At 36.1% G+C, this 24,466-nt stretch overlaps 1 protein-coding gene across 1 annotated transcript in view; it reads left to right on the top strand.

Annotated features, from left to right (window-relative positions):
* Positions 1-24,466, top strand: part of ANTXR1 (ANTXR cell adhesion molecule 1) — a 334,340-nt gene that overhangs the window by 110,710 nt on the left and 199,164 nt on the right. Inside the window, exon 10 of the mRNA XM_001381658.4 lies at positions 17,768-17,866. Within this exon, the coding sequence (XP_001381695.2) occupies positions 17,768-17,866 (99 nt within the window). The remainder of the gene's footprint in view (positions 1-17,767; positions 17,867-24,466) is intronic.

Here is a 24,466-nt window from a genome sequence, read left to right as displayed (position 1 = left end):
CTCACATACTGACAATGAGCAAGTCACCTGAGTGTTCTGTGCCTTAGTTTCCTCATTTATAAAATGAGCAGGTTGAACTTGATGAACATATAATCTATTACTGAACTATGATGTGAAAGCTTGCAATAAGGGCATATTCTTCAATAACCCAGGATCACTTCCCCATTGTGATAGACATCAGAAGACTTAAGTGGAAGAATAAAAAATATATAACATCCAAATTATTGATGAAGCAATAAGTATTTTAGATAGCCAAAGCTATTTCAAACTGTATCTTCTTTCTGTTTCATTTGAATCTTTTTTTTTTACCTTTCCTATGAATAAGATGGAGGAAGTGACTTTGGGATTTCATTTCACTTTGAGGGAATGATTTAAAATAATGAGGACTTACATAAAGCTAGATACAATGAAATCTCTTTATTAAATAGCAAAAGATATAATGTTCATTGATTATTGATTCAAAATAATATGCTAATCGCCAGAAGAGGAAAGTTGGTCACAGATTATTAAAGCCAGGAGAAGTATTGTTCTTTAATTATGGTATAGGGTTTTATGGCTCATAGGGTCTACAGAATGAATTCCACTTAAAAAAGAATTGCCAAATATATTTGGCCCAGTTTACCAGTTTTCAAAAATTAGAACATAAAACTATTGTGGCATATTAATCAGGGGAAACCTTGTAATGATTTTTTTAGCCCTTACTTCCATCTTAGAATCAATACTGTGTATTGGTTCTAAGGCAGAAGAACAGTGAGGGCTAGGCACTTGGGGTTAAGTGACTTGCCCAGGATCACACAGATAGGAAGTGTCTGAGGCCAAATTTGAGTTTAGGACCTCCCATCTCTAGGCCTGGCTCTCTATCCACTGAGTCATCTAGCTGCCCCCTTACAGTCAATTTGATTACCTTGCATAGTGGAAATTAAGTGAGACTTAATTGGGAGGAGAATATATATAAAATGCTTCAAAACTTAAAGCCATTTGTAAATGCTAAGAAGGAAGAGGATGATGAAGATGACATCTCTCCAGAGGCTAGCATACCACAAAGCACTTAGTTGACAGGTCTAAAGATAACTGATTGGGGTCTGTGTCTAAGACTACTTCCAAAAAAAATTCTGACTGTTCTAGAGCAGTGATGGTGAAACTTTTCGAAATCGAGTGCCCAAAATATAACCCTCAAGTCACATATCAGTCCCCACCCATTCCACCTTAACCCAGACAGGTGAGGGAACGCCCTTGGGGGGTGGGGGTGAGTCATGTAAGAAATGCCCTTAGGTGTGTGTGGAAAAACGGGAGGAGAGCAGCCCTTACAGCATGCATGCCATAGGTCATCAACACTGTTCTAGAGGATAGGCTTCACTGATAAGTATTGCCTTGGAAATAAATATGTTGGCTTTATATCTTGAGATAATTTACTCTATTTGAGTATTTATATATAGAAAATAGTACATTTTTATACAGAATTTACTCTAAGTGGCTTGCAAAAGGAGTTTTAATTAAGGTACTGGGAATTTTGTCACCTTTTTTCCTACCTATCTTTTGAAATATTCCCAAAGAATGATGTATGTATGCATGTATATATGTGTGTGAGAGAGAGAGAAGGAAAGAGAAGGGGGAGAGAGAAAAGAGAGGGAAGGAGAGACAGAGAGAGATGGAGACAGAGACAGATAGAGTGACACACAGATGTAGACAGAGAGACAGAGGTATAGAGAGAGAAAGAGAGGGACAGAGAAAGAGGGGTGGTTCTTCCTCTAACACCCCCATAGCAAATTATATGAGGTTACCTATGTCTCCAGCCATGTGAACAAATACATGTATGTCCCATGTACCTCTTCTGAAAGGTATTGTCAATTTCTAATGGTGATATACTGTATCCTCACCTCCATCCTGTTATGTGTGAAGGAGAGATGGGAAAAAAGTCATACTGGGATGTAAATTGCATGTGTATTCTGCACACCAAATAGAAAAACTGCTAAGGTTGCAGAATATGCATTCATTCACCTATGCAAGAATATCCCAGTATGAAATCATTTTGTTAGGCAATGATAACATCACTATTCATAGATGTGCACTGTTAAAATTAATTGTGGTTGTACTCTGAATAATAAATCCCAAAATAAATTACTAAAGTAAATGGAATTTATGGTAGTTTATTTACAATATTTACAATTGAAGGAAGATATTAAGGAGAGAGAGAGAGGGAGAGAGAGAGAGAGAGAGAGAGAGAGAGAGAGAGAGAGAGAGAGAGAGAGAGAGAGAGAGAGAGAGAGAGAGAGAGAGAGAGAGAGAGAGAGAGAGAGAGAGAAACTCTGACTTCTTCTGATATCAGTTAGAACTTCTAAGTCCCAGCCAAGGGAAGAGAGTCTCAGGAAGATGGGCCTTAACTGGAGGCTTCATGCCTCCAGAAAGGTGGGCTCACTATATCAGTTAGAATTTCTAAGTCCCAGCCAGGAGAAGAGAAAATAAAGTCCACTAAGTCAGCCTTTCACTCACCAATGGTGACAGTCTAAAAAAAGAAGTCTGGGTGTTGGTCTTCCAGTTGCTCCTCCATCCTTCACTCCAAGCCTGGGTGACTGTCTCCCCTCTTCAGTCTTTCCCCCCTCTATTTAAAGACCTTTTCTCTTGTGTCACCTCCTCTAAATTTTCACATCTACCAATCACAACAGATGCTTTTCTCCAGGACTGCCCATTCTTTAGTTCTCACCTTCTTTGGTTAGATTTTTCTCCAGGACTTCCCACTCTTTAGTTCTCACCTTCTATGGTTAGATTATATCTTTTTGGGTTACTTAACACCTCTTTGTGGTTAATTTACCTTTTAAAGTTACTTAACACCTTTTTGTGGTTAATTTACCTTTTGTAGTTCTTAACACCTTTTTGTAGTTAAAATCCAAAAATAGATTGTAGCTTAAAATTCTAGCTTCACTATAAAGTAAGAGCTAAGTACCTTCATTGTTACAGTCAGTAGATTACAGTTTTATCTTCACAATAAAGAAAGAGCTAAGTATCTTCATTGTCACAATCAGGAGATAGCTAAATTCAATCTTCACAGTACCATTGAACCCAGTGACTGATTACAGAATTGCCATTAGGTGGAGAAGAATTGCATGATTGCAATCAAGTAGTAGAAATGATGCACAAACCCAACAAACAACTTAAAGACACACCTCTTATCAATCCAGAAATAGAGTTATACACTGATGAGTCCTCCTATATTCACAATGGAAGGAGAGTCACAAGGACAGCAGTAGTTGACAATGACAAAACACTTTGGCATGCATCATTGCCAAGTCATGTTAGTGCCCATGTTGCCGAGCTGAAGGCTCTGCTTGTTGCCCTAGAGTTAGCTAAAGGAAAAAGGGTTAACGTTTACGTGGACTCAAATTATGCTTTCTTCACCTTGCATTCATCTGCTTACATATGGAAAAATAGAGGATTTAAAACCTTGGCTGGGAAACCAATTGCATATGTCAAATTAATAGACTATCTTATAAAAGCTGTAGAACTTCCAAAGGAGGTAGCTGTAATCCATTGTAAGGCACATACTCATGGAAAGGACAGAATATCCCTAGGGAATGACAGAGCAGATGTAACCTCAAAATACGCTGCAAGGTTCGGACCCCACCGTGTGCTGAATTTCTCTCCAATTGAAAGGCACAATCTCAGTGAAGCTTACAGCAGAGAAGAAAAACAGTCATGGAAGGAGCAGCTAGGTGCTAAACTAATAGAAGGCATTTGGATTGCTCAAGGGGGTAACCAATTCTCCCTAAAAATCTATATCAACATCTATGCACCGTAATTCATGCAAAAGGACATTACAGGGTGCAAAGGATTCTGGATACAATACAGAGGTTTGGGATGGCACCAGAAATAACAGAAAATGCCATTAGAACTTGTAAGGCATGTGAAACATGCAGAAAGTATAATCAAGGACATTTTAAGAACATAGCATTGGGAGTCAGACCTCTCAGCTACATGCCTTTCCAATGTATTCAAATATTGACATGCCCAAAGACAAGGAATACAAATATGCATTGGTGATTGTGGATAGATTGACAAGATGGGTTGAAGCATGTCCATCCAAGAAAAATGACATAGCAACAGTATTGAGATTTCTATTGAAAGAGATGATACCTAGACATGGCATTCCCGATACCATAGAGTTGGACAGGGGGTCCCATTTCACTTCCCAAGTTCTGTAAGAAATCTACAAGAACTTGGGGATCAAATGCAATTATCACTTGGTTTATTGACCCCAAAGTTCCAGCCAGGTGGAAAGAATGAACAAAGGATTGAAGATAGGTAAACTGTACAGAAACACACTTAAAATGGACAGACATTATTCCTCTTGCTTTGTTTAACATAAGAACTAGACTGAGAATTGACTTACATATATCACCATTTGAAATGCTATATGGTCAACCACTTTGGTATGATAGGATGGTAAAGCTATCATGCCTGTCCATGGTAAAAGGGGAATGTGTACTTCATGACTAGTTAAAACAAATACAAAGGAGATTAGACAAACTGAGGAAACTGGGTTTACTTGTGCAAAGAACACCACTAGATTTTTCACTGCATAAGATAAAACCAGGAGACAAAGTACATGTCAAGAACTTTAATAGAGAATCTCCTACAGAACCAAGATGGATTGGTCCAACAACGGTCGTAATGACAACTCCAGCATCTATAAAGATTGATCAAAAAGATCCATGGTTCCATGCTTCACACATAAAATTGCATCACGCCCATAACATTAACATCAATGAAGATGCATAAATATGATATCTGAAACAAATAGCCCTAGTAATAACCAACAACAGTCCCTATGAAAGGAAAGTTATGATAGACAAAACATAAAGAACAGATAAGAAAGCATTGCACATGTTAAAATAAAGGAAAGTACATGAGAGTAAAAAAAAAATTAAAACAGAAAAGCACTGCTAAAGCAAATGAAAAAGCTCCGGATAGAAAAGTAGATAGTAAAAGGCATTTTAAAAATTAGCTCCAAAGAAAAATATCTACAAAGTCTACACAGAGTTTCTGCCAACAATCGTACAACCAAGAAAGTAACAAAGTCATTTTACTAAGAAAACCTAACTCTATGACTAAACGAAATACATTATATCAAAATTCTATCTCCAAGAAACTTCAAAAAGTCAACATATCTTAACATGAACATCAAAGAGAGCAAATAATCCCCTTGTGAAAACCCAAACATCAAAAGATAAGAGAATATAAAATTCATAATCATAACATACTACAACAAACTACATACACCCACTCATGAAGATGATCATATGAAAAGCTTATTTCCATGCATGAAGGACAACTCATAAATACTGACAAGCACATATGAAGAATTCATATCTTACTTCCAGGCACAATGAAAGATTTCAATCTTTCATACATGCACATGTAAAACCTTACACACATGCATGTTCCTGAATGTTCCTGAATATTAAAGAACACAGGACTTCAATCAAGAGTTGACGACAGACAACAAGTGTATCCAGCACAGATGAAAAAACCAAGACACATAGTTTTCTACAATCAACATCAAAAGACATGGAAGGACTTTGAAATTTTGGACTTGTGGTCATGAGGTCATGTAAGAATGAGACATACATGTTAAGATCACATATATACTTACATATGCTACACATAAATACAATGTGGAAGGAAATCTCATGGACTGGGTAAGCATAATTGCAACACACAAAATTCATACTGATATATAAATTTCTGTGGAAAATTCAAACAGAAAGAAATTTCTTATCTGTCTGAGTTTGCACAGAAATCAAAACAATGTATTATATATTTTTACATATGTACATCTGTAGAGATACAATCTATGCACATATGTGAATACTAATGTACTAACAAACTATATTAGAATAATTTATTAATGTTCTAATGACTAACAATAGGGACAGCTTAGAAAAATTTGTTCAAAGTCTTAGGGAATATAGGGACAGACATAAATTTAACTATAGAAGTTAGATTACATTATGATTTTAGGTTAACACTCATTAGTAACAGAAATTTTTACTTAGTAGAAATTATAGACATAAGGAGATAAGACATTTACATATTCAAAATATTGTTGAAATTCTTGAAATTGTTACATGGTTTGTTATTGTGTTCAAAAACTATATTCATGTAAAATCCCTATTTACCTAAGCCATTTTCCTATACCCCAACTTAGCATAGAGTTAGGTAGACAGAATAGTTAAGATAGATTAGGCTTTGTTATTTTGGGAGGGTAAAGGAATATTTAACATAGAATAGGGTTAAGAACTAGAAAGTTAGACTAGAAATTTGACAAAGGATGCATCCCGTCCAAAGACAAAATGGGGGAATTGCAATGTGTGAAGGAGAGATGGGAAAAATGTCTGCAGCAAAAGCTGGAAAAGCAAGGACTCCAGAATCTGTCAATCAAGATCGACATTCTATTTAGAATGGGGACCAGAAGGACCGTTGAAAAAGGAGGAGGCAAACTGAAAAACTGAGTCTCTTTGCCATGGGACAGAAAAGAGGAAGGACAAAAGTCCTGCTCTCTGCTTTCTCTCTGCTATACTACAGTGAACTTGAATCTTCAAGTCCTGTTGACCCTTTTCCCATATCTGAATTATATTCCACCATCCTCCAACTTGGGAATTGTTTAGTATTAGGGAAACCCCAAACCCTCTCTCCCCTCAACTTCTTTTCCTTTCCCCTTTTCTTAAATAAACCCCTTACTTAATCTTAGAGAAGAGAAAGATGATTTATCTTATATACCAAAAGACTCACTCTAAGCTGATTTCAGTGAGACCAAGAGAAGAATCAAATAGGGTGGGGAAGGGAGGAGGGAGGAGGGACAAGGAGGGAGGAAAAGGGAGGGAACGGAGGAGGGAGGAGATTGGCAGATCTGATCTTAAAATCATCATCTCTCACTTAAATAATTCCCTAATAAAATTCCCACCAAACACCCCTTTTCTCAAGAAGAAAGGCAGAAGGGAAAAGGTGGAAAATAACCCCACCTCAAGGCCTAGCATTTACATCTTTTTTTTTTAAACCCTTACCTTCTGTCTTAGAATCAATATTGGTTCTAAGACAGAAGAGTGCTAAGGGCTAGGCAATGGGAGTTAAGTGACTTGTTTAGGGTCATATAGTTAGGAAGTGTCTGAGGCCATATTTGAACTGAAGACTTCTTGGCTTTAGACTTGACTTTCAATCCATTGAGCCACCCAGCTGCTCCCACAATTACATCTTAATGTTGTAACCTCAGGTATGTGGCAGATGGATGAGGTAGATATTTTGAGAAAGGATGCCTTCTCAGAGCCCCTTAACTTACACCATATTCACAGTTACTTCACCTTTATGTAAAGCTATTCCTGATAATTACTGTTGCATATTTAAGCACACATTTGCCACTGTCTGCTGACCAATTACCTCACCTCCTTAAATTGAGGACATGCTTTCAAGTTCTTAGTTCAACAGCTTGCAGATTCCTCTTTGGTAACCAATAGAACCTATTCATTGTTAATTCAAACTCTTATTCCATTTCCAGCATTGCCTTGTAGAGAAATGCCATTTTATCTACTCTCCAGGAAATTTCTTCCTTTCTTGGTATATCATTTCCTCTGGCCCCCAGTCAGCAAGGCCCAATCTTTAATAGTTCATAGTGTAATGTAAGAAAGAGAGGAGAGATCAGCTGAAGAGCAACAGAGGAAGGGCAGAGAGAGAGAAGCTCCAACTGTCAAAGGTCTTCTAGCCTGGGAGGTGGAGGAGGAAAGGAGGTTTTCCTGGAAGCTGAGAAAGAGCCCATCCATTTGGGACCTATTATTCCTTCTGGGACCCAAAAAACACCTCCACTAAGACTCTTCAAGAACAGCTCCTGGAATTCTCAAGGGGGTTTTGGATTTGGTCTCATGTTGGCCAGAGCCATCCAGATCTTTCCCTAGGATTTCTCTCTCTCTCCCTGTTCTGTTCCTAGACTCCTGAATTAAAAGCTAGTTAGCTGATCTCTCCTCTCTTTCTTACATTACAATAGTATACTAGGTAAGTGTTCAGGAAGAATGCCAAAGGATGCAAGAAAATGAATGAATCAAGATGGAAACCTACCATCTGCTTTCCATTAGGCAACTTAGTTCTTCAGATATAAAAGCAAATTACAATTAGCTCTTCACATGCTCTTTTTAACAATAGCCCAGTTAGTCACTTGTTGAGTTTCCTGTTCTTTATCATAGTCTGAGTGATTAGCACAAATAGACAGATGCTTTTTCTACCTAATGAGAACTTAAATATGTAAATCACAGATATTCAGTCTTCTCTCAGCCATGGAAAGTTGGTTTTCATTATCATTGTTCTTCACATTTCTCATGTCTGACAGCTGATCTGAACTGACTGTTTTCTTCTTTATATTTCCCTTTGACCCAATTAAAAGTACTTTTTTTTCTGTGCCAGTTATCTGGGAGTGGGGATTTGTTGATAAGACTTGAAGGATTAAATCCAATATTCAGGATGGAAAAATTCTAGGAGATCAAGTCAAATGTCAGGTCATAAGGGAAGGCCTCATTATGCAATGGAGAAAACATTGAATATGAAGTCTAGCACAAGTCACTTTCCATCATTGGACTTCAGTGTCCTTGTTTGTACAATGAAAGGGTTGGCCAATATGATTACTAAAACCAGTTCCAACTCCTTATTCCATGATTCTATATTTACTTATAGTCAGGCAGGCAATAAACATTTATTAGATAACTCCTATGTTCTAGGCACCATACTTCAGATTCCATATTCCTAATTCTGTGATATTATGTTTTATTTGTATCTGATTGAACGAAGACCAAATTGAACCAGGACATGGAAAATTTAACCCCAAACACAGTGACTCCCAGCAATTGCTTTGATTCTTCAAGAATCTGGAGTTTTTTTAGGGTGGGTGTTTTCCCTCTTGATGCAGATCACAACACATTGACTACTTGGTAGACAACTGAATGATCTAGTTTAGCCAAAAATCATCATTTAGCCATCTTTTCTGTGGTGGTCTACTTTTCCATACTTAGCTGGGCTGGTCCATGAATGAAAGATAATACCATTGACCCATAAGCTATAGCCAAAGCCTTTCAAGCTTAAAAAGAAGCTACCAGAGCTCAAAGTTCACTTATCTATAGCCTCAAGAACCCAAGCTCACCTCCACATCCGGATGAGGTATCAGAATTGAATATCAGCAGAGGTTATTTCTATGTATAACTTATTTTTACATCTATTTTTAAAAGCAAATTGTTTCAAAGGGAAATTTTAAAATAAAATTTTATTTTTTTACATGTAGATACAATTTTTAATAATTTCTTTCCACCATTTTGCAATCCGTGTTCTCTCTCTCCCTCCCTCCTACCCTACACCCACCTCCAAGATAGCAGGCACTATGACAAAGATTGTTCATGTTATCATACAACATATTTCCATATGTGTCATGTTGTGAAAGAAGACATATTGCTTACACTAGAAAAAAATCATGGGGGAAATACGATGAAAAAACAATATGCTTCAATCTGCATTCAGATTCTATCGCTATGGCGATGGATAGACTTTTTTTTTTTGTCATGAATCACTTGGAGTTCTCCTAGATCCTTGCATTGCTGACTATAGTTTTAAAGGGAACTTTTTAATAAGACTATTCCATACAGTTTACTGAATAGCATTTTTGTCATATGTAGGCTGCTAAGAGGTACAATAAATAGCAAACTGGACTAGATCTGGGTTGAAACCCTACCTTGTAACCCTGGGCAGGTCATTTAACCTATGCCTGCCTCATTTTCTTCATCTGTAAAATGAAAATAATAATAGCAACCTCTCCTAATGTTGTTGTGGGGGTTGAATGAAATAATATTCATGAACGTACTTTGCAAATGTTTAAGCACTGTGTAAATGCTTGTTATTGTAATTAGCTATTGTTACATTTGCAAGAGGAGAGAGTGTAAGTTTGCTTTGTTATATCATTGCTAGAATCATATTTCCTATATAAAAGATATCTCCACTCTCTAGGTAAATTCATTTATTCCTTGAACATTTTTTGAATGCTTATTGTGTTCTGAAATGCAGTAAACACAAAAAGAGATCCAAAAGAAGCATAAGACATGAGCCCTACCCTCCAAAAGTTTAAAGTCTTAAGTGAAACTAAGACAATGATAACAGTGAGGGTGGTGATTCTTTTGACATAGACATTTTGAGCCATAATCACATGGTTTGAGGATCATTTCTGAGTGAGTAAATTAAGTCCCTTCCTTGCATATATCCTGTGAGAGCAATGAGTCAGTTATACTTGAACTGATCAGACTCCTATTATTTAAGTTTTAAAATTCAAATTTAGATGAGACAGAGTCAAAACTAATTTTTTGTCCAAAAGGCTTTATAGTTTTAGTAGACTAGATGATCAGTATGAATTTACAGTGTGAACAGCTCTCCTCTTAAAATATTTTCTTAGGATTAATTGACACATAATATCCAGAATGAAGAAGGTGAGATAGTCCCATTATCCTGAACCCTGGTCAGATAATATCTGGAGTAATCATATCTGACATTTAGACAACACTTGCTTGCAAAATGCATCCCATAAAGTATTTTAATTGAACCTCAGGGTAATCTTTTTTATTTTAAGTATTATAGCAAGCATTATCCCCATTTTAAAAATGAGGAAACTGAGGCTATCATGAGTTAAGTGACCTCCCCCCCACCAGTCACAAGCTAGTATCTAAGGCAGGATTTGACCAGCTTCATTCCTTGTCTATTGTGCTCTCTATTACAAAATGTGCCCCTCATTTAGGAAGAACATAGACAAACTAGAATTAGATCCAGATGAAAGCAACTAAGATAACGAGACATTGAGACTGTGCCATTCATTCAAGTAAGTAGGAATGCTCATTTTCTATTTATTTTTAAACCTTTAACTTCTGTCTTGGAACTGATACTAAATATCTGTTCTAAGGCAGTGGTAAGGGCTAGGCAATTAGGATTAAGTGACTTGCCCATGGTCACACAGTTAGGAAATGTCTGAGGTCATATTTGAACCCAAGATGCCATCTCCAGGCCAAAAAGAGGCAAAAGGCAATCCCTGCCCTCAAGGAGCTTATATTCTAATATTTGAACCCAACATTCCAACATTCTCTCTCTCTCTCTCTCTCTCTCTCTCTCTCTCTCTCTCTCTCTCTCTCTCTCTCTCTCTCTCTCTCTCTCTCTCTCCCTTACTTTCTCTTTTTGTGTCTTTGTCTTTCTATCTGTCTGTCTGTCTCTCTCCATTCTTTACTTGTTGAATTAGAACTATGTAAACACCAGGATAGGATTATCTTTCTGAGTATATCTGGAAAGATAACTTGGCTCCCTTATCAATGGTCAGAACTAGACTTGTCATTTCATTGGTAAAAAGAACTGCTGCAAGAGGAAACTCCTTTAACAATTCAAGTCAGCATCTTCCCTGCAATTTAACAGTCTTAAAGAGCTGCCTCAGATTTTGAAAGGTTAAATAAATTCCCCAGATAGCATAGCTAGTATGTCTCATAAGCAGAATTTGAATCCAAGTCTTCTTGGATCAATTATCTATCAACTAATGTTAAATAAATATGGCTCCTTTGCCCAATTTTTACTTACTTGTGTGTTTATCACTCAATTTCTGTATTAATGTAAGTTCCTGAAATATGACCAGGGCTGCCAAAACAGATGTTTATATTTTGGTATGCTTACCCCCCACCCCGACCCCAGACATGATTGTTAATGCCAGAGCACAGAGAGGAAGGACTTCTGCTTCTGCCTTCCTGTTTTATAATGTATTATTTATATAGATTTATCTTCTGATCCAGGAATTTAATATTCTAAGATTTTCCATAGTTTTCACATGACAGGGTTCTATGCTCTCTCCTCCATAAGTCACAAGGCAAGACACAGCCAAAAGGAGAGTAGCCTACTTTATAGGATATTCTGCAGTTGATCTGATAAGGTTGGAACATGGTGTTATTGAATAGGGCTTGGAGCTCAGCCTGAATTCCAAGATGACTGTGTTCTCTTCACAATCTAGTGCCGTGGTCTTAGGGGAAATGAGATAAATGGTCTGATCATAGACCAGTGGTGGAAAAGAATCTTTGCATCAGCAAAAATAACACATGCAATCTGAATTTTAAAAGGTGGATTGCAAGTTTAGCAATAGAAACTCTCTCTTTCTTCACCATGTAGCTATTGTACATCTCTGATATTCAAAATGGAGATCAAAAAACACATTATGTCTTCTTTCATTAATAGACCCATGCATGTGGAAATAATGTGGAAATTCATGAGGCTGGTTTGGGGTGGGGACTTGTTTTGAAGTTAGAGAACCTAAGGTTCAAATCCCAGATTGATACTTATTACCTACGTAACATTTTAGGAAGTCATTTCTCTGAACATTTCTTTCTTTCTTCAGAAAATTAAGGGATTGAGGTGAGGGAATGGTGACTTTGATCATCTCTAATGTCCTTTTTACTCTGAATCCAATAATCATATACATGGCAAAAGCCATAGATATAATTCTTGCCACACCCAGCAAATGAAAATCCAGGATTATCAGTAAGTGCTATATGTTAGGTATCTGACAGTACATGCTCATCCCTTAAGTGCATTTATATTGTATATTAGTGTAGGATCATCAGATTTGGAGCTAGAATTCCATACGGGATATAAAGTAATCCTTTAAAATCATAATAATTGTTTCTTAAGAAATGACGTGACTCTAGAAACAGAAAATATAAATGCTAGAAGCTTTGGGGAAGAAATGGGATCAGGGGAATGGCATGTATGATTGATTCTGTAATTAAATAAGCCCCATATATGAGATAGCTTGGTTCTGGGAAACCGAAGTTCATATTTTGAAGAGATATTGCTTTGTAAAGGTCCTGACAAAAGAGACTCATTCTTTCTTTGTATATGTATCCCTGGTACATAGAACACTGCCTCATTTGTGGACTATTTGATTTCCTATCAATTTGAAGAGACAGAATATATCTAAGCTCTTTCTTGTTTGTATGATGTTCAAAGGTTTTGATGATACCTGCAGTTTTTGCCTACTATAGACATTCTCCTTTTACGCTGTCATACTCCACCTACTCGCTAAAACCCAACTCTCCCTTGGTGCACAGGGAAATTGTGAAACAAGAGAAAACTGTTCTGACAGAACGTGATATCAGGTTTAGTTCTTTTGTGGTGGTTTTTTAATTCTATTTACATAATTGTAGCCATTGTGTATATTGGTCTCCAAGTTCTGTTGTTGTTTTTTCACCTATTTAATTTCATAGAAGACTTCCCTCCCACAGTTCTCTGATCTGCTCAGATCTGTTCTCTTGTGGTGCAGTAATAGTTCATCTACTTACTTGTTCTGTCATTTCCCCAATTTGTAGGTACCTCCTTTCTTTCCATTTTTGTGCTACCAAAAATGTTTTATATTATTCATCATATCAGTTTTCTACTTTAACTACAAACTAGGGACAAAAATAAAGATAGTTATATCAGATTATTTAAAAAAATTAATTTACTCAGGCACAATAGAATAGAACAGATTCTTTTTTAAAACTAGAAAAGCTCTTAGAGATCATCTAATACAACTCACTATTGTAAAGTTTGACACTACAGATTCATAAAGTTTGTGAATTATCCAAGAACAAACAACAGAATCAAGATCAGAACTGAGTTTTAGGCAAAGTCTACTTCTTTTTTCAGTATATAAAACTGAATGTGCTCAAAACCCTAATTTCCATATAAATAATAATTTGGAGAAGAAGCAAATGTAGAGATTATATTTTGTCAGAAAAGTTGGGCCGATATCTCTAAATAGAAACACCAATTAGTAAATGCAGTAACTGAGGTGCTTTTTCCAGACCTGTTGTGAAGGGCAGTCATTAGCTCAAGAAGGATATTATTCTTCATTCATTTGTTCTTTGTTTCAACAAAGAACGTGAAAAAACAGAGAACACATAAGGAGAAGCATACCATAACAGTAGATATAGAATCAGATGAGCTTAATTAGAATCTAGTTTTGCTATTTTCCATGTCACATTCAACTTTAAATTTAAAGGGGAGTTGAATAACGGGACAATTACTTAGGAAATTCATTAATTATAGATAACCTCCATTAGTAGGAATAATTATTGCCTCTTCAAAATTGACTAAGCTATGGAGTAATTAAGGTTTCTCATTTTATGAGAAGTAGAAATTTAATTTATACTATGTAATAGGAAATATAATTTATTATAAATATATATTACAAAATGGGAAATATAGTTTATATTTATATAGTTATATTTACTATATTATTATTACATTTAAAAGATAATATAAAATAGCTTAAATTTTATTTATGCTATTTATGCATTTTATTCTAAAACTTGCCTTTAGTGTCATGTAGAAGGAAAACATAGAAAAAATTCCATGAAGAGGAGACTGGGTGCTCATTTTTAGTCATTAGGAACATCTTGTCACAAAGATAGACTATTTAGTCTGTTCATTATGGTGATGAATCAACCAAAATGTATATATTGAGATGTCAGGTGCTGTGGGGATAGACAAGACACAGATTCCTCATGAAATTTAGTCTAGCTTGACTAACCCAAGTAAGAATAATATAATACAATATGTAATAAATGTGGTTAGCACCTTGAACTGACTGTAAACTGTGTGACATTGGGCAAATCTCTAGGTCTCAGTTTCCTTTTATGTACCATGTTGCCTTTTGACTTACCCATTTGATTAACCTTTTAGGGATATGGGTTCAGCATTCACCAAGGGTTTTATAATTAGCACATTATAATTGTGCTCATCATAACTTTACTGAGATCATTAAAGTTTATTGAGATGTTAGTGATCAAAGACACATGGAAAAAAACTAGACTTAGCTCCCCATGCCTTAGTGACTCTTCCTGGTGAGCCTTTGGCAGCTTCAATCTGCACAGTAAGGGTGTCACCAAGTTAGGTCAGATATTTATGTTGCCTTTGACTAACCCTAAAATTTGGGGTACCAGTCAGCCAAACAGCACAAGCAAAATAAGCCAAAAAATATAAAGATAATCCACATCATTTCTCTTAAGTCTCCTTTCAGCCTGGTAAGGTTACCTATTAGGTGGCCTAGGGACTTTATCCTATCTCATCATGCAATCACATGGTTTTCCATGTTTAATTTCTACTGTTCTACAGACATTGTGATAGGTTCTGTCTGTACAGTCAAGATTTTATAATATTTTCCATCTTTGTAAGCTATGGGAAGAGCATGGTCAGAATTCCACAACCCACCTTGATTTTGCCTATGGGTGGCCATTTCTCAGTCCAGTTACTATTGTAACATAGCCCTAGTTACAGTGTTGTATTCCTTCCTTAAGGACAAAAAATACATCAGTCGACAGTGGTTTTAATTACTAAAACTCCTATAATTACCAGTAATGTTTGAGAGACAAATTTGCCAATAAGTTTCAACCAACATCTCAATCTTATTATATTATCTTTCCTGTTGTACACAGGGAAGTATGAAAATTACTTCACTACCTGAAAGCCATGATCAAAGAAAAAAGAGCTTAGAATACTATTTCCAAAAATATCAAGAGAACTTTCCTTGATATCTTGGGATTAGGGAGTAAAAGAGAAATTGAAAGAATCCACCAATCACCTCCTGAAAGAGATCCCAAATCAAAACTCCAAGGAATGTTATAGCCAAACTCCAGAGTTCTCTAAGTCAAGGAGCAAATGTAGCTAGCATTGAACATCATGGAGTCAGGATCACATAAAATTAAGCATGTTACATTTGAAAGGGTCATAGGCTAGGAATATGATATTCCAGAAGACAAGGGAGCTAGGATTAGAGTCAAGTAATACTCTATTCAGCAAAACTGAGTGTAAAACTTCAGATGAAAAAAATAGTTGAAAATTTAATGAAATAGAAGACTTTCAAGCATTCCTAATGAAAAGACAATAGTTGAATAGAAAATGTGGCTTTCAAATCCAAGACTTAAGAGAAGCATTAAAAGGTAAAAATGAAAGAAAATCATAAGGGAATTATAAAATAAAATAAACAGAGCAATATTTCATTTATTACTGATAAGAAATGGTTCAAACCCTAGCATCAACAGGTTCAGTTTTTCTCTACACAAAGTATCAGCTGCCAGAATTTTTTTCAAGTTAATATTGCTGTTTTATTTCTAAAGAGAGGTTCTTCTAGTCTACTCCTTTATTTCATGGGCTGCTACTCAACAATCTCTATTGAAGTGTTCCACCTTTGGAGAATTAAAAATGATTTAGAATGTTCAGTGGCTCAGCAAGATAGTCTATTTCTGGACTTTATCAGGGAGGGTAGTCAAATTTGGTTTTTTATATTTAATAAAATATATAACATAATAATATAATATGTATATTATAAATAATGAATTATAATAAATATATTTATCCAAAAGAAACAAATTCTCATATTAGCTGTGTCTGAAAATCTATATCTCATTCCTTTCATACTGCCTCACCACTCCCCATTCCCCAAGAAGTCAGGTAATATTATATAGATTTTTTATATGCTCCTAAGAAATGAGGTCCCATGGAAGCACAGGACCCTTGACCATAATGGCTCATATTAGCAAATTGTTAAAATCTTCAAGGTGAGCATTTATCCCTTAGAATTCTCTAGCTTCTATTTATCCTGACCTGGCTCTCTCTTAAAAATAACACTTCCACTTCACTGTGGAGGACTTTTGGACATGCCCTACCTTTTTGGAACTGTCTTGTACAACTTACCACCAAGACATTGATTTCAGCTTAGAGAATTAATAAATTGCATTTTCTCAAAAACTTTTCCATTTTGTCCCCGAGTCAACTTTCCTATAGTAACTGTGACCCAGGAACATGCCAGAGTTTTACTTTTAAAAGTTGTGTATCTTGTCCCTCGTTCAGGGGTTTTCTGGCTCAAAAATCCAGAGGCCACTTATTATTCCCTCCTCCTACCCATGTTTGCCATAGACTCTTTTCTTCTTTGAGTCAAGTCTCATGAAACTTCACCCACTTAGATAACTGTTTAGGCCCCTCTCCCCATGACCACTATGGTTTCTCCAAAGGTGATTTGTAGATTTTATGCTTTCCAAAGTCAGATGTCTTGTATATCTTTGTGATCTATCAATGAAATGGACTGATGGTTAATTTTGGGCAGGGAAAAAGTTTAATGTTTTTCAGATGATGGGACAATAGAGTAAATGACTCTATTAATTATGTAATCATGAGTTTATGTCGGTTATACAAGAAAGCATCAGGTTACATGTCTTAAAGATTCTTCTAGCAATGTGAGATGCTAGTTAACCTAGGAATTCTATCCTCTTATTATTTCATAACTTTATTTTTTACACTGTTAAATTTATATTGCTCTATAGCCCTATTAATACACTGTTATCTCTAAAGGCAAGACTTACAATTCTATTCACATTTGCTGGTTAGATTAGTGGGAGAGTAAGGCCAGTTCCTACAATACCTACAATGGGAATCCATTGAAAATTAATGCCCTTGAGGCTGAGAGGTAAGTGATTTGATCATAATCACACCAGAAAGTGTCAGAGGAAAGATTTAAATCCAGGTCTAGCTCATTTCAAGTACAATACTTTATTTGCCACACCATCCATATCCTATCTACATTAAAGATTAAAGGTCGCCCAAATGAATTATATAGTATTTGTTTTCTAACCAGAAATGACAATTATTCAGCCATTCAATAACTAAACTTTTCATTAATGACTTTCATTCATTTCAGAATCATTCCAAGTGGTTGTAAGAGGAAATGGATTTCGTCATGCCCGCAACGTGGACAGAGTACTCTGCAGCTTTAAGATCAATGACTCCGTCACACTCAGTAAGTCATACAGGTCCTTCTAAGTTCCCATTAGAATTCTGTGTGAAAGGAGCACACTGTTTTCCAATTGGGTTACCTTGGTCAAGTCACTTATACCCATTCCTTAACCCTTACCATTCTTCTTCCTTGGAACCTCTACACAGAATTGATTTGAAGATGGAAGGTAGGGGTTTAAAAAATAAAAAAGACACATTGCAAGGAAGGCACTTAAAGGGTATTAGGTGTGAAATGTTCAACTGGCCATTGGTGATATGGCACTAGAGTGTAGGAGAGAAATTAAGGATGCCTAAAACGATCTAATAATCACCTGAATAAAATAACAAAACCCATGGAAAGTGGTGAAGTTATCAGGTGAAAGTGTAGAGAGAGAAGAGAAGGTCTAGAGTGTAGCCTTGGGCGTAAATTCACATAGAATATGCTATAGATGCAGGTCCAGAATAGGAAACTGAGAAGGAACTTCTTAAGAGAACCAATGTAGTAAGTGTACCAAGCAAGATATGTCAGGAAAGAAGAGACCAATATTGAAAGAACGTGTATTGCAGGAATGTGGTGGCAGTGTGGTTGTGTTGGAGATAAACCCCAAAATAGCTGGGGTGGAAGGTCACGGTGGGATGTTTCTCATCTTCCCAGCCACCATTTGGTTGACCACATATTCCATGATTTCATTTCATGAATTCTCAGAATGCTCTGGTTCCTACTTAGGAGGCCACTTAGATTAAGAGCTATAAAGACAAAAGCAGTTGGATATATATGATGTGCAGGTGAAGCCTCAACCTTGGCAAACAGGGCTTTCCTAGCAAGCATGTTCTTAATTTAAACAAATTTATGATGATTCAGGGAAATCTAGGGAATTTTTAATATGATGATCAGAAATTACATGCCAAGGATCTATGGTTTTTTTAAATTTTAGTTAATTAATTAATTTAGAATATTTCCCCATGGTTACAAGATTCATGTTCTTTCCTTGCCCTCCCCCTTTATCCCCCTCCCATAGTTGACATGCAATTCCTCTGGGTTTTACCTGAGTCTTGGATCTATGGTTATTAACAGCTGACATTCATCAAAAAGATAGTGATTAGTTCAATACCTGTAGAGGTTGGCAGGTAGGTGGCACATTAGTTAGAGGGATCATCGGCATAGAGGAGATAGGAAGTCCTGATTGAGTTCAATTCTGGCCTCTGACAATTACTAGCTGGATGACCTTAGATAAGTCAATTAATTTGCCTCAATTTCCTCACCTACAAAATGAGTTGGATAAGAAAATAGCAAACCACTCTAGAATCTTTGCCAAGAAAATCCCAAATGGACTCACAAGGATTTAAACCCAACTGAAATGATTAAACAATGAACAGAAAAAATAACTATTTTTTTTAATTTGTAATTTTTTTTACCTTTCAGAGCATTTTAACGTGTATTATGTTTGTTCCTCTTGTACATATTACTGCACTTTGAGGAAACAAAGTTAACTTGTAGTGAAAGGCAGCTTTTTGAGGTGGAAAAACAATGAATTTCAGGTGACAGGTAACTTTTACCTCTGTCATTTACTGTATAACTTAAGACAAGTTGTGGTTCCTCTAAGGGCATCAGTTTCTTTAATAAAATGCTGAAGCTCGAGTAAGTGATCTCTGAGGTTCTTTCTAGCTCTAAGAGCTTATCATTTGTCTTATGTTAGTTATGCAGCTAAATAATACTGTAGCTGGAACTAGAACCCACGTCATTTGGATTCACCAAGTATGCCAAGCCATGGCTTTTTTTTTTGACCTCTTAGAACCCAAAACATTGAAAATGTTTTTAATAATATCTGAGTATTTATATTTGAGGGTGTTAAAGTAATTAATTCAGTTTATCAAATGGCTTAAGGGCAAGCAAATAATGATTTCATTTTGTAGCTGGCATTCTAAGTGCATTTATAAACTTCAGATTAGAGCATTTCCAAATTTGTAAGTGGAAACTCATAAACATGGAGCTGGACCTGGCTCATTCTAGAAGGATGAGAAATTGATTGACACCTAGAAAGGATTTTATTGGAAACAAAAGATCCGTCCAAGTTCTCCATTTCTGTGGCATGCTCACCTAAAGAACTGGATACACCCCATCAATCTTAAATAATTGGGAAGTGAGCACCATCTCCTTTACCCCACCCACCATGCAAAGCCAAACCCCCTAAACTTGGATTGAATCAATAGTCTCCCTTGTGTCTTTGGAAAAACTGCAGGATGCATTTTGCAAAAATGCTTGTCATTAGTTATTACTTTGATGATAATGGAAACATTCTCAGAGCACATGATAAACAGGTTAGAAACTCACAGAAATACTTTTGAAATAAGCCATCTCTTTACCCAATTAAAAAAATCTTTCTTCTCTAGCAGATAACTTCTTCCTTGGGAAGTGGAAAGAAAAGGGAATAAGCATTTATACTGTATCTGATACCTGTCAGGTCTCTTGTACTAAGCTCTTCCTTCCTTCTATACCTCCCTCCCTCCCTCTTTTCTTCCCTTCCTTTCCTTCCTCTGTCTCTCCCTCCTTCCTTTCCTTCTTTCCTTCTTTCCTTCTTTCCTTCCTTCTTTCCTTCTTTCCTTCTTTCCTTCCTTCCTTCCTTCCTTCCTTCCTTCCTTCCTTCCTTCCTTCCTTCCTTCCTTCCTTCCTTCCTTCCTTCCTTCCTTCCTTTCTTCCTTCCTTCCTTCCTTCCTCCCTTCCTTCCGTTTTAGAATCAATACAATGTTTTGGTTCTAAAGCAGAAGATTGGTAAGGGTTAAGCAATGAGGGTTAAGTAACTTTCCCAGTGTCACACAACTAGGAAATTCTTGGGGCTAGATTTGAACCCAGGGCATCCCCTCTCTAGGGTCTGATTGTTGAAACATCCAGCTGTGCCCTGTACTAAGTTCTTTTAACAAATATTATCTCATTTGGTTCTCACAAGGTCCCTGGGTGATTGGTGTTATTATTATCTTCATTTTGTGCTTCAGGAAATTGAGGCAATCGGAAACTAAGTAATTTGAGGGGGCAGCTAGGTGGCTCAGTGGATTAAGGGCTAGATTTAGAGCCGGGAGGTCCTGGGTTCAAATTGACCTCAGCCACTTCCTAGCTGTGTGACCCTGGGCAAGTCACTTAACCCCCATTGCCTAGTTCTTATTGCTCTTCTGTCTTAAAACAAATATACAGTATTGATTCTAAGCTGGAAGGCAAGTATTAAAAAAAAGAAATTAAGTAATTTGGGGTACATAGTTAGTGTCTGAGGTCAAATCTGAACTCAGTTCTTCTTAAATCTAGACCAGTACACTATATCCTGCACCATCAGTTGTCTCACAAATGTTCCCTTGGATTGCTGTCTAATTGTTATCTATTTTTATTTCATTTCTTTATTACCTTTTTCAGGTGTTCAATCTTCTTCTTCTACTTCTTCTTTTTCTTCTTCCTTTTCCTCTTCCTCTTCTTCTTCCTCCTCCTCCTCCTCCTCCTCTTCTTCTTCTTTCTCGATTACATGTCAATACATTTTAATATTCATTTTCTACCATTTTGTAATCTATGTTTTTTCTCTCCCTCCTTCCCAACCTTCACTCCTCCCCAAGAAGGCATGTAATATGATAGAAATTATACATGTTATCATATAATACATATTTCCATGTTCAGCATTTTGTTAAACATTTTTTTTATTTTGTTAGAGTAGATAGATGCCTTCTGAAAGGGATATTCCCTTTCTGTTTTGGAACATCTTAAAACATGCTTGAACATAACCATTTTTGAGCAGCTATGTAATAATTTCCTTACAAGATTATACTGTCTCACAGACTCTGCCTATACATATTGCCAAAATGAAGCCTGAACACAAACTATTCAGTCTGTTTCCTGGAACCCTGGAAGTGCTATAAAATGTACATATATATAGATGTAGATGTAGATATGCAGAAACACCATTCTGGAGACAGCCTCAAGATTCAACATGATCCCCCTACAGACACATTTATTAAGTGGCTATCATACACAGTATGCTGCATCAGCCAAATGCCAGAACGTTTTCTCTCTTTGTTTAAATCCCTGTTATAGAAAAGTCTTCTATATTCCAGATTCATCTTCTCAAGGGATATGTGGATAGTCCCGTATACCAGAACTGAAAGAGAAAACCTACTTTCAAATCTTGGCTCTATTATTTACTAGTCATATGTCCTCAAGCAAGTCACTTCCTCTTTCTGAGCCTCAGTTTCCTCAGCTGTAAAATGAGGATAATCATAACTAGATCCCTCTCTGGAATTGTTATGGTCTTCAAAAATAAATAAAGTGCTTTGTAACCTATAAAGTGATATATATGCATGTCAATGATGTTTTTTTTTTCTTTTTCATTCTTATCCTCTCCCACCCACCCCCAACTGGAAAGCAATATATAATTCAAAGAAGGCCACAGATAGAAACCTGGGTTGAAATTCCTTCTCTACCACTGACTACCTATATGGCCCTGATGAAGTCACTTACCCTCTGGGAAACTCCATTTCTTCATCTATATAATGGGGAAATTTCTTGTCCTACCTATTTCACAGAATCATTATAAAACCTGAGACATTACAGAATAGTGTAATGCAGTATAGTATTCTTCCAATTATATAAGCTATTGCTATTATTCATTATAGTTATTTTCTAGATTACAAGAGTAAGATTCAATATGTTATTTATCCATTTTATGTGTATATATTCTTTTTCCATAAAAAGTCAAATTGGTTTCCTTTTGAGGGAGTGGAAAAGAGACAAAAGGGATTTGACCCTTAATTTTTCAGTGTTATACTAGTGCTTTATATTAGATATATACATACTATTGTAGAATATTAATATATATATAAAAATCTAAAACAATACAATTTTAAATAAAGTTTGTATCAATTTATACTTAACTATATTCTTCAGTTCTTTTATATAATATATTGCTTGGAATAATGAGCCAATCATTTCATGTGTCTAGAAACTTTTTTTTTGGTCAGAGCAATGAGGTATCTATCTCAGTGGATAGAGAGCCAGGCCTAGAAAAGAAAGGTCCTAGATTCAAATTTTACCTCAGACTTTCTAGCTATGAGACCCTAGGCAAATCATTTAACCCCAACTGCCTAACTTTTACTGCTCTTCTGCCTTGAAACTGATAATTAGTATCAATTCTGAGACAGAAGGTAAGGATTTTTCAAAAGGTTTTGTCACATAGAGATTGTCATTAAAATAGATTATAGTTTTCAAAATTATCCTTGTTTATTAGTTTAAGATGATATGGAAGATATATAAGCATAGGAAATAATGTTTTGATAACCAATAATACAATTTCTCCAGGAGATTACTCCAGAGAAATAATTCCCTTTCTTTCTTTCTTTCTTTCTTTCTTTCTTTCTTTCTTTCTTTCTTTCTTTCTTTCTTTCTTTCTTTCTTTCTTTCTTTCTTTCTTTCTTTCTTTCTTTCTTTCTTTCTTTCTTTCTTTCTTTCTTTCTTTCTTTCTTTCTTTCTTTCTTTCTTTCTTTCTTTCTTTCTTTAACTTTCATAATTGGAGGAGAGATTTGGTTTTAATTTATAACCATTTGTACTTCTTCAACAATACTGAAACCTGGGGCAAGAGGGCAATTTTATTCCAATACAGCTGTTTCCTCATAAAACACATCATATAGTTTGACTTACAGCTCTGAATTCAAGGGTGTGTTATGAAAACTATTTTGGCTGTCAGCACTGGGGAAGACTTTGAGTTGGAGGAAAAGGTCTGGCTGTTATTTATTTTTCCAGGCTGTATTTAATATTATGTCCTTCTCAACTGCCTCTTTATGGCATGGAAATGACCCTGGATTATCAAAGGCAATTCCAACAGAGGGCAAGCTATGGAAGATACTACGAAGTTAGGAAAATATCAAGTGTGGGGAAGATACATGGCACTAGATCCATCAAGTCTGACCAGGGAGGTTTATTACCACAAGTCTAGCCATCCAGTGATGGATTTTTTTCTAGCCAAAAGAAGTCATAACATTGATCGAGACTAAAGTAGAAGGAATACATGCTCTGATGAATACATGGGTCCTTCAAGTGCAGATGAATGTACACGACTAGGTGTTTGTGAATTCTCCTGTTATCCAATAGTCTTTAGTGTCTGTTGTCTTCCGAATATTATAGCAGGTGCTGAGAGGGGACATTTAAGATCGAGTGGATCTGCCTTCCAGGTTCTTGTAAATCTGATTGAATAGACAAGGTATGCTCATGGAAAGATATAAACCAAACATGTTAATGATTAAAGGAATTAAACATTGTCAAAGAAATATATAATCAGGTAGAAATTCATGCAGTACAAGTCTGAAACCATCTTGGGGCAGTTGGAGACAATGCAGCAGTTGGAGAGTTGTCATGAAGATCAAGTGAAAGTCTATTCGAAAAGGGCTTAGCACAGTGCTTGGCACATAGTACACACTATGTAAATATTTAATTCCTTTCCCTTCTTCTCCTTCTCTCCCATCCAGTAAATTAGGAAGATGCTCTTAGAAGTAGTATGGGAATTTGTCAGTGTCCATTGTTACTGTGGCATTTACAAAGCAACCTGATTTGTGCTCTCAGGTAGAGAAGTTATCTCTTTCACCCCTCACTTCCCTAATC

The sequence above is a fragment of the Monodelphis domestica genome, chromosome 1 (genome assembly GCF_027887165.1).
Source record: "Monodelphis domestica isolate mMonDom1 chromosome 1, mMonDom1.pri, whole genome shotgun sequence".
Taxonomy (NCBI): Eukaryota; Metazoa; Chordata; class Mammalia; order Didelphimorphia; family Didelphidae; genus Monodelphis; species Monodelphis domestica.
This window is presented reverse-complemented; position numbering and strand designations above follow the sequence as displayed.